The sequence below is a fragment of the Prionailurus bengalensis genome, chromosome D2, assembly GCF_016509475.1.
Source record: "Prionailurus bengalensis isolate Pbe53 chromosome D2, Fcat_Pben_1.1_paternal_pri, whole genome shotgun sequence".
Lineage (NCBI taxonomy): Eukaryota > Metazoa > Chordata > Mammalia > Carnivora > Felidae > Prionailurus > Prionailurus bengalensis.
In genome coordinates this window covers 69582883-69594726 of record NC_057351.1, presented here as the reverse complement: position 1 = coordinate 69594726, position 11844 = coordinate 69582883, and the positions used below count along the sequence as shown (strand labels likewise).

The 11844-nt window shown below is 45.3% G+C and overlaps 1 protein-coding gene across 1 annotated transcript; it reads right to left on the bottom strand.

The window, feature by feature from the left end:
- Nucleotides 1–8896: 8896 nt before the first annotated feature.
- Nucleotides 8897–10488, bottom strand: LOC122493254 (glyceraldehyde-3-phosphate dehydrogenase-like). The gene is given in 2 exon segments (XM_043597530.1): nt 8897–9493; nt 9495–10488. Coding segments are annotated over 2 exon segments (1113 nt in total). The 5' UTR covers nt 10217–10488; the 3' UTR covers nt 8897–9102.
- Between the last annotated feature and the right edge of the window lie 1356 nt (nt 10489–11844).

Here is an 11844-nt window from a genome sequence, read left to right as displayed (position 1 = left end):
TGAAAGGCAACAAGACACATGACAACTGAATGCAACACGAGAGCCTGGATTCTGTACCAGAAAGAGTACAGCGGTGGTATAATTGGTGAAATTTGAATAAGCTTTGTAGATCACTCAATGGGATTATATCAATGTCCGTTTCCTGGTTTTGACTACTTTGTTATGGTTACTCAAGATGTTAACATTGGTGGGAGGGAGGTATTGGGCAAAAGATACATGGGGATTTATTTTAAAAAAATGTTTATTCATTTTTGAGAGAGAGAAAGCACGAGCGGAGGTGGGGCAGAGAAAGAGAGAAAGAGAATGAAAGCAGGCTCCAGGCTCTGAGCTGTCAGCACAGAGCCCGATGAGGGGCTCGAACTCATGAGCCATGAGATCATGACCTGAGCCAAAGTGGGATGCTTAATGGACTGAGCCACCCAGGTGACCCAGGTGGGGATTCTTTTTTTTTTTTTTAATTTTTTTTTTCAACGCTTATTTATTTTTGGGACAGAGAGAGACAGAGCATGAACGGGGGAGGGGCAGAGAGAGAGGGAGACACAGAATCGGAAACAGGCTCCAGGCTCTGAGCCATCAGCCCAGAGCCTGACGCGGGGCTCAAACTCCCGGACCACGAGATCGTGACCTGGATGAAGTCGGACGCTTAACCGACTGCGCCACCCAGGCGCCCAGGTGGGGATTCTTTATACCAATTCCACCTTTTCTAAAAGTCTCAACTTATTCCCCCCCCCACCCCCACCCCCACAAAAACAAAAACAAAAACAAACAAAAGTAAGTGGGGGTTAATAGTAGATGGTTCTGCAGAGTGTTGTGAGGGTGATAAACGCAGACAGGGCTTAACTTAATTCTCAGAGCAGACAGCTCCGTCCATCTTCACTTTGTTCAAGTTATTATCTGTTGGAACTCTGCGGGGCATGAGTGTGAATTATTCATGGCTGCACCCTCAAGGAGCTAGTGAGGATGACTGGTGGGTATGCAAACAATCAGGCCATAATTATTGGCGCTAACAGAGGTCACCATGAAACACGTTAGGCCCCTTTCTTCTACTCAGGCGGGAAGTGCACACCGTTAGGGCAGAGGGGTTTGCTCCCGGCCAGACAGTCAGAGCTTCCTTCAGATTCTACATCGCTTCACCCCTCACCAGTGGGTCCCTGCGCCAGGTTGAAACCAGCACTTTGGGACAAGTGAATTCTTTTATGCTGATGGGCTAACGTGATGAGAAAAATTTGGAGGCCACCAGTAGGGAACTGTTAGGGGCAGGTCACGTCTAGGGCTTGGGTATCTTCACTGCCACCTGATTTCTGGGTGTGGTGCCCAGGGGCTGACAGACGTCTGAGGGCTGGGGCTCACTACGCACGTCGGATCTTTGGGATAAAGGCCCGCGTGAGTGAGAAGGGTAACTATATGCACCTCCTACATCCAATGCTTTTTCCAAGGCCATGACTGGAGGTTTGGGCTTCAGAAAGGAGAGATTTGGAGGGGAGCAGGGAGACGCTGGTGGGAACAAGTTTTGACAGGTGAGGAAGCTGTCACCCCTTCCCGGATCAATTCCTGAAAGTGAGAAAGGGTTCCAGGAGGTATTGGCAGGAAGAGGGAGCTAGTTGGATAGGTTGGAATTCTTTATTTGTTCACTCCAACTGGTAAATGATGGAATGCTTGTGCCGTGTCCCACATGATCTGCAAGGCCTCGTAGCTTCACAGGAATCACAAAGTGATTAACTATTAACCCCCACTTACTTTTTTTGGGGGGGGGGAGAATAAGTTGAGACTTTTAGAAAAGGTGGAGTTGGTATAAAGAATCCCCACCTGGGGCACCTGGGTGGCTCAGTCCGTTAAGCATCCCACTTTGGCTCAGGTCACGATCTCATGGCACATGAGTTCGAGCCCCACGTCGGGTTCTGTGCTAGCAATGAATGCAGAATTTGGGGTATTTTCTCTCCAATAGAGAGAAAGCTTTTAAAATTTTTTTAGTTTTTAAAATTTAGTTTTTATTTTTTAAATTTTGTTTAATTATTATTATTTTAGAAAGAGAGAGCGCACGCAAGTGGGGGAGAGGGGCAGATGGAGAGAGAGAGAGAGAGAGAGAGAGAGAGAGAGAGAGAGAATATCTTAAGCAGGCTCCACACAGCATGGAGTCTGGTGTGGGGCTCAGTCCCATGACCCTGGAATCATGACCTGAGCTGAAATCAAGAGTTGGATGCTCACGCGACTAAGCTACTCAGGTGCCCTGAGAAAGTTTTAAACATAGTTTTTAATGTAATTCTTTAAGGGCTATGTGACTTCTAGCCCTAAAAAGTTAAGATACAGTAACTACCTTAGAGGGACAAAGGTCAAGACTTACTCTAACTGGTCAGTTGTGATGGAAACTTCTTACATAGTTTATTCTAAGTCCTGTTCTTTATTTTTAAAAAATTGTTTTTAATGTTTATTTACTTTTGAGACACAGAGAGAGTAACAGAGCTCAAGCAGGGGAGGGGCAGAGAGAGAGGGAGACACAGAATCAGAAGCAGGCCTGTCAGCTCAGAGCCCGATGCAGGGCTCGAACTCATGGACTGCAAGATCGTGACCTGAGTTGAATTCAGACACTTAACCGACGGAGCCACCCAAGCTCCCCGAAGTCCTGTTCTTTCTATAGTTAAGCCTGTAGGGCAGCACAGAACCCACAGTTAAAGGATTTGGCAAAGGAAGGTTTTGATGGATAGTGAGGACAATAGGAAAGAGTGTCTAAAATCTTAGAAATCCCAATTTCTCTGTGGTGACAGATATTAGGATTGCCTGTTTCCTTCAAAGCACAGACAAGGGTTCATAGCTGCAGGGTCCTCTGTCCATCTGGATGCCCCACAGAAGCCTGCACAGGGTTCTCCCTGCCACCTCACCCCTACCACTGAAACCAATCTCACCTCGGTCACACATGACCTCCATGTTGCCAAATCGGATGGATACTTTTTGTCCTTGACTTGCTTGACACATTCATATCATCAGGCACTGCTGTGTTTGTTCCCTTATTTTCAAACTACCTTTCCCTTGGCATTAGTTAGAATAATGGATTCAAAACAACAAAAACTCAGCTCAAGCTGCTTAAACAACAAAGGGGATTGATCAGCTCATGGGTCAGTCAAAAGACCAATGGTGGGTGGGCTTCAGGTACAGTTTGATCAGGGCACTGGCTCTGCAATTCTCTACAGTGTATTGGCTTTGCCCTCAATCTGTGCTTCCCTGATAGTTGTATAATGACTTCCGACAATAAATAGAGTTTTTTACGTCATATCCAAGAGGGAAAAAGAGGCTTTATCTCCATCCTGAACCAACTGCTATGGCCAGGACAACGCCATATACCGTACGGCTTAAGTCTGGATCGCTTCACCCAATTACTATCCCAAGGGGCTGAAATGACCCCTGTAGCTAGGCATGAGGGGGATCCCATCTAAAGTACAAGGCTGAGGGTGCAGAACGGATGTTGGGGGGATGATCCTAATGTCCCACATCCACGGCTCTTCTTGCTTTTTTCTGTTTCACATCTGCTCCTTATCAGTCCTACAAGCCCTCCTCCTCTTCTCCACATCTCCTAAATGCCTAACCTATGTTGAACCTCTCATCATGAGTTCCTTGTACTCACCCTATCAGATTACTCCCCATGTTTCTTTCATTGACTGATAACTCACTTCCTCATCAGTCTAGGGTCCACGAGGGTAGAGCGCATGTGCATACTGTTCACCCTGTCATACGTTATAAGGTCTGCAGCATAGACCAGGCTCGCAACATCTGTGTTCAATAAGGACTTGAGTACCTACTATTCTAAGTGATTTCCTTACCGAAGTTGATAATACATCTACATCAGAGCCCTCGGGAAGGCTGCCCCTGGGCTATACAAGGCAAAGCCTGTGTGCCCAGAATGGCAGTCCAAGTAGCCTGTGGTGTCCAAAGATTGGAGGACGACATCCAGTCCCAGTAGATATAGCTATCCCTAGCAAAATGTTACTCACCAGCCACATCTTTAGTTCTACTAGTACTAAACTTGGGGTTCGGTTCTATAGTTTGGCGTCGAGGGTCAAACATACAGGTTGGCCAGCATTCTCCACCAGGAAAGAGCCAAGGACGTGAAACAATTACACCTGCTGGCCGTTCGAAGGTAAGGCATCTCCATCGGTGTAGAAAGCATTCTGTCTTTTCGAAAGCATTTGCATGAACATGGCATGTGCTTTGGAAGGAATTCCTGGAGCCCTCTGGTTAAGGCAAATCCAGTAAGTGAAAAGTGACTTTATACAAAAAGGCCGATTCAGGGGAATCGCTCGCTTTATAAAAGAATGCCTCACTTTACAAAAATACTTCCCTCCAGCGTTTCCTTCTACATCGAGCCCTTGTTAGCACATTAATAACATGAGACCATTTTATAAAAATAGTGATGGCCTCATCACTTTTAGGGGCACTTCTGCTGTGGGGATGAGGCGAGTAAGGACTGGGGGGCAAGTTTACAGATGGGGGGCAAGACTTCAGCTGTTATTGGCAAGGACCCTTTGTCCCCCAGCACATCTATGTTCCAGCAGCCCCAAGTGTTACCAGCTGAAACCTCCTGAGACCCCTGGGAGACAGCTGTGGGCAGGGATGCCATCATGGATTTCATAAGAGGGAGGGAAATCCCGGCTCTGAGAGCCTGAGTGACTCATCCAAGGTCACCAGCCAGTCAGTGGGCAGGCTTGGGGCCCTCCCTGCTGGCAACCCTGCCCTAGCATGCTGTGGATGTTTAAAAGCTCAAAAGTCTCTTCCTCCAGAAGCTCAATTCCCCTCCCCTTGAGTGTGGGCTCAACACTAAGGTAGAAAACAGAAAGGGAAATGTAGTAACTTTACTGGAGAGAAACCTCACAAATACCGCCTTACTGAACGTTAACACCCAGGTTAACATCACCAGTAATAAAATGATTGCTGTCATGTGCCCCTGGATATGATGCACTAAAAGGCACATCATCTCTATAATAGTCTTCTTAAACCCTGTAACTTTGGTTTGCTTATGAGAAAACATGCGTCAAATTCAAATGCAGGGACAATCTGCAAAATACCTGACCGCTGCTCTTTAAAAGCGTCAAGGTCATAAAAGTCAAGGAAAGACTGAAAAATGGTCACAGACTAGAGGGGACCAAGGACACATGAAGAACTAAATGTAACATAGGATCACAGATGGGACCCTGAAACAGAAGACCGACACTAGTGGAAAAACCGGGGAAATCTGAATAAGTCTGTAAGTTTAGTTAATAGTATTGTACCAGGGTTAATATCTTAGTTTTGATAATGTACCATATTTATATAAGGAGATAATATTAGAGGAAGCTGGGTGAAAGGCATATGGGGACTTTGTACTGTCTTTGTACCTCTTCGGTAAATCTAAAATTTTATTTTCAAAGTTTTCCTCTTGTTTAAAAAAAAACTGTTTTTAATGTTTATTTTAGAGAGAGAGAGAGAGAGACAGAGCATGAGTGGGGGAAGGGCAGAGAGTGAAGGAGACACAGAATCCGAAGCAGGCTCCAGGCTCTGAGCTGGCAGCATAGGGCTCGACGCAGGGCTCGAACGCACAAACCGTGAGATCATGACCTGAGCCAAAGTCGGATGCTTGACCGATTGAACCACCCAGGTGCCCTTCCTCTTGTTTTTACAGTCCAGTGGTGACCTACGTGCTCCTGCCTTTGGGGAAGGCAGGCAGTACTGTGGCTGGGTGCACATTTGGCCAGCCTGGGAAGTTTTGGCTGCTTCTGGGGAAAGAGCTGCATCACATTCTCTAAATTCTGCACAACACCACACGACCCATCCCCTCTTCTGAGATGAGCCCAGCTGCTGGTTGGAGTGTCACTGTGCCCAGGGGATGTCAAGGAGGCTCAGTCAGACAGCTGGGCCAGCAGAACTAGGGAGGAAAATGAACACAATCTCTATGGATGCAGGACTCAAGATGCTTCTCAGAATGATTTTCAAGACTTAGGGAATCTCATGATTCCAGAACCCAAAGGTAATCAGAGCCATAATCTATTAACCACACTTGTCAATGTCATGCATACGCAATGGTCAAAAGGAGAGGAAGGGAACCTCAGAGTTTCATGGTTCTATGGGGTTGGGGCGGAACCAGAGTTTCTTGCCCATTCTGAGAAGCTCTAAAGATGGCCACCAACAATTTCTTCTTGTCAGGTTGTGAACACAGCTCAACCCATCAAGCAACCATCACTGGGGGGGATCTTTTTCCTCCTATCCTTGAATCTGAATTGGCTTTTGATTTGCTTTGGCCAATAGAATGTGGCAGAAGTGGTGCCATGCTGGTTCTGGGTCTAGCCTTTAAGAGTCTGGCGGCTTCTGTATTTTCTCTTGAAGCCAGCTCTGACACCCAAGACCACTATGCTGTGAAGAAACCTGAGTTAGCCACGAGGAGAGGCTAAATAGAGGAACAATATGAGTGAGTGAAAGCTTGAACGTTCCAGCCCAGTTCAACTGATGTACAAAAAAGAAGAATCGCCCTGCTGATCCTACTCAGTTCACAGAACCAGGGGAAATAACAGAATATTGTTCTTGTAAACCACTAAGCTTCGGGTTGATTTGTCACACGGCAATGGATAACTAAAACACTCACTGATGTGCTTTTTCTCCTTTTTCCTAAACTTTTATACTTGTTTTCATACATTCCAATGCTTCTTTAAACTCAAGGAGTCAGAATAAATGGAAAGGTATGCCTCATTTACATAAAGTTGTGAAATAAGGAATTGGATGTCAGACTATGCTATTTCTCTGCTCCTATGCTCCATCCTGCCTTCCCATCTCACCTTGGAGAAAAGCCATGCTATCATTATGGCACGTAAGAGCCCTTATGATCTCTTCTCTACCCCTTGCTTCGCTGACCTCGACCTCAACCACTCCTTGTGCTTGATATTCCTTGACTATGAAGGACATGTGGACATCAGGACCTTCGTGTTTGCTCTTCCTGTGCTTGGAATGTTCTTCTCCTAGGTGTATCCATGATTTTCTCTTTACTGCCTTCAAGTCTTTACTCGACTGTTACCTTGTAATGAGATCTTTCCTAGCCTGATTGGAAATTGCTACTCTCCCCTTCTCTGACCCACTTATCCCCCCTTTTTTTTCCTCCATAGTATTTAATGCCACTTAACATATTGCATATTATTATTCAACAAACATTGTTTGTGGTCATCTTTCTTTAGTAGAACCTCTGCTCCAAGAAAGCAGAGGTTTTTGCTTGTTTCAGGCACTGCTATGAATCCAGAACTTAAATCTGCGTGTGGCACAAAGTTGACATTCGCTACACCTTCATTGGATGGGTGAATGAATTGTCTAAAACCCAGAGCCTCAAACCTGGATGGTTGAGGCTGACGTGTGGAGGACAGTCTCACTTACTGGCAAAGGATGGCATTGCCGTTAGGCTCTATTAGGCAAGAGAGAATCACAGGAGTAGTTAGGAGACCCTCAAGCCAGAGGTCGGCAACCTCTTTCTCTAAAAAGCCAGATAGTAAATATTTCAGGCTGCATGGGCCATATGGTCTGTATCACAAACAACTCTGTGTCATTGTAGTGTGAAATCAGCCACGGGCAACGTGTAAACAAGTGACTGTGACTTATGCTCCAATTAAACTGTATTTGTGGGCACTGGAATTTGAACTTAATTTTGCATTATGTGTCACAAAATATTATTATTTTTCTGATTTTTTTCAATGATGTAAAATGTAAAAAACCATTCTAGACCTGCAGGTCACACAAAATTAGATGGTGGAGCCGATTTGGGCTGCCGTTTTCTGACCAACACTATTAACAATCTCCAAGTGACTCCAAGTGTGGGAGAAGAATTCAATTTCCAGGGAGACTAGCCAGAAGATTATTCATTTTTAAAGATGTATTATTTGTAATATGACTTCATGAATATTCATGGTGATTTTTGCATTCTAGGTATTTTATAGCCGATATGCCTGGGTGAGAAAGCACAGGGCAGTAGCCAAGTGAGAAGAGCCAATCTTTAGGCTGGGTATGCCAAATCCACTAACCCATACTTCCTCCCTCTGAGAAAGAGAGAGCCCCACGTGGGAGGAAGGAATGGCAGGCAATCATAGATAGGGTGACACAGGAATCAGGCTGATAAAGGTGTTAAGGCTGTGACTTTGTTTCTTGTGCGGGCCAGTTAGCTCTTGACTGAAGTCTGCACCTCTGGCCCCAGGCGCCTGTCTTGTGTAGGTTGGAAAGGTGGGCAGGGGGGAATCTCACAGGAGGAGCATTTCCAACCCAATGCCTTTCTGACCACAGGAGAGGTGAGCCATTTTACCCATCAAAACATCAGACGGCATTAATGTCTCTGGCCAAGGTGCTGGACTTTGTGATCTCTGGAGGTGTATTGTGGGAGGGACAGGACCAGAGATGACAAGATGTCACTTTGGACTGAAAAAGGATATATTGGGGAAAACGGTAGAATGAAAAAATTCCAAACATACACAGAAGTAGAGAACAAAGTAAACTGAGCCCCTAGTTACCCCATCACCCAGCGCCAAGGGCTGTCACCTCATAGCCAAACCTGTTTCATCCATAGCCCAACCTTAGATGATTGGAGCAAATTCTAGATATCATGTCATTTCATTAGGCAAAGGCTATTTTGATTACACAGGAATTCATTATTTAGAATGCTAAAACTACTCAAAATTCATTTAGAAAAGTGAAAAAAATAAGCAAAAGAAAAGCAACAAAAATAATCCATGTTTTTACCACCAAGAGGTAATCATTGTTAGCCATTTTTCCTTCTATTTTTTAAAGAACAAAAAAGTATCTTACTATACATAGCTTTAGGAGCTTGATTTTCCCCCTCCTTGATATAGCTATGACACATCTTTCCATGTTAATAAATATACATCTACATTATAGCTTTTTGGGGGGCTGGGTACAGTATACTTTATTGACTGCACATGACAAGGTAGGTCTCCCCCAGTCCCTCCCCTTCTTCAGAGGGTCTAGGATGGAAACTGTAGAGGTTGGGAGATTATCAGCGTGTTGGGGGATGAGTTGGGGTAAGGACTCCCCAGCAACTGAGGGCCTCTCTCTTCCTTTTGCTCTCACTGGGGCTGGTGGTCCAGGGGGCTCTTACTCCTTGGAGGCTCTGGGGACCATAATGTTGCTGTAGCCAAATTCATTGTCACACCAGGAAATGAGCCTGACAAAGTGGTCATTGAAAGCAATGCCAGCCCCAACATCACAGGTGGAGGAGTAGGTGTCTCTGTTAAAGTTGCAGCAGACAATCTGGTCCTCAGTGTAGCCCAGGATGCCCTTGAGGGGACCCTCTGACAACTGCTTTGTCACCTCTTTGATATCATCATGTTGGGCAGCTTTCTTCAGGCAGCAGGTCAGATCGATGACTGACACATTGTGGGTGGGGACAAAGAAGGCCATGCCAGTGAACTTCCCATTCAGATCAGGGATGATCTTGCTTACAGCCTGGGCAGTGCCAGTATAAGCAGGGATGACATTCTGGGCAGCCATTATGCTGCAGCTCCCCAGAGGGGCCATCCATGATTTTCTGGGTGGCGGTGATGGCATGGACTGTGGTCATGAATCCCCCCACAATGCTGAAGTTGTCATAGATGACCTCGGCCAGAGGGGCCAAGCAGTTGGTGGGGCAGGAGGCGTTGCTGACAATCTTGAAGGAGTTGCCATACTTCTCACGGTTCACACCCATCACAGACATGGGGGCATCAGCAGAAGGGGCAGAGAGGATGACCCTCTTCATCCCACCTGTCAGGTGAGCTCCAGTCTTCATGGTGGTGGAGACCCCAGTGGACTCCACAGCACACTTAGCACCAGCATCAGCCCATTTGATGTTGGTGGAATATCGCTCTTGGAAGATGGAGATGGGCTTTCCATTAATGACGTGTGTCCCATTCTCAGCCTTGACTGTGCCGTGGAATTTGCCATGGGTGAAATCATAACAAAACATGAAGACCATGTAGTTGAGGTCAATGAAGTGGTCACTGATGGCAACAATATCTACTTTTCCAGAGTTAAAAGCAGCCCTGGTGACCAGGCATCCGATACGGCCAAATCCGTTTACTCTGACCTTCACCATTGTGTCTTGGGGACACTGCTGGCCCTGCACCAGAAGATGTGTCTGTCTAGTGAATGGGGAGGACCAGAGTGCATTACAGTTCTTAATGGCTCTGTATGTATCCACAATGTGACGCTTCCTTATTCTTAAAACCATGTCCTTATTGGTGTGTATTTAGGTTAACTAAAACATTTTGACTTTATAATTACCTTGTGATAAACATTTTTGACCAGATATCTCGTACCCTTGTTTGATCATTTCCTTTGGATGAATTACAGGAGGTAGAATTCCTAGGGCCAAGGCCTCCACATATTTAGAGATTTTTATTCATATTGCCAAGATGCTTTCTAGTACGGTGATACTAAGGTCATACCAAGTAAACCAGGAATGCAGAAGAGCGCCTGTTTGTCGCATCCTCACCAGCAGGGAGTATTGATATTCTTCTAGCCTTTGCCAATACGATCGGTTGAAAAATGTATCTTGTCATTTTCATTTGCATTTCTTTGATCACTAGGGAGGCTATTTTGAAAATGTTGGCTGGCCGAATTTTTGGATTTATTTTTTAAATTTATTATGGAAATTAAAAAAAAACATAAATGCAGAGACCAATCCCTCTGTAGCCATCATCCCACTTCAACATTTACAACATGTGGCCAGTCATCCTCCTTCCCCTTCACATACATGACATATACACCACATTGTTTTATTTAAAAAAGTATTTTTAATTTTTTAAATTTGAGATAGAGAGGAGAGCATGAGTGGGGGAGGGGGCAGAGGGAGGGAGGGAGGGAGAGAGAGAGAGAGAGAGAGAGAGAGAGAATTTCAAGCAGGCTCCACTCTCAGTGCAGAGCCGGATGCGGGACTCAGTCCCATGACCCATGACTCGCTACCCGAGTAGAAATCAAGAATCTGTCACTCAACCAACTGAGTCACCCAGGGGCCCCTGTACCACATTATTTTAAATCAAATCTCAAGCATCATATCCATTATACATTTTCAGTATACATACTACATGCAAAAGGATTCTTTATTTTGTTATCACAGAGCTGTGATATTACTACCAAACTTAAAAATAACAATAATTGGGGTTACCTGAGTGGCTCAGTTGGCTAAGTGTCCAATTCTTGATCTCACCTCAGGTCTTGATTTCAGCGTCATGAGTTCAACCGTATTGAGCTCCATGCTGGGTGTGAAGCCGACTTAAAAAATAATAATAATAATAACATAACAATAATTTGTTAATACACCTGCAAGTATCCAGTGTTCAGATATGTTTGTTTCATGTTTGTTTGTTTATTTAAAATTTTTTCTTTAAATCTTCATTTATTTCAGGGGCGCCCGGGTGGCTCAGTCAGTTGCGTGTCCGACGTCGGCACAGGTCATGATCTCGCGGTCCGTGAGTTCGAGCCCCGCGTCGGGCTCTGTGCTGACAGCTCAGAGCCTGGAGCCTGCTTCAGATCCTGTGTCTCCCTCTCTCTCTGCCCCTAACCCACTCGCATTCTGTCTCTGTCTCTGTCAAAAATAAATAAACATTAAAAAATTTTTTTTTAAAAATCTTCATTTATTTTTGAGAGAGAGACAGAGCATGAGCAGAGGAGGGGCAGTGAGAGAGGGAGACGCAAAATCGAAAGCAGGCTCCCGGTTCTGAGCTCTCAGCACAGAGCCTGGCACGGTGCTCCAACTCATGAACCATGAGATCATGACCTGAGCCAAAGTCCGACTCTCAGCTGATTGAACTACCCAGGCACCCCTGTTTATTGTTTAATAGTTGGCTTATTTGAATG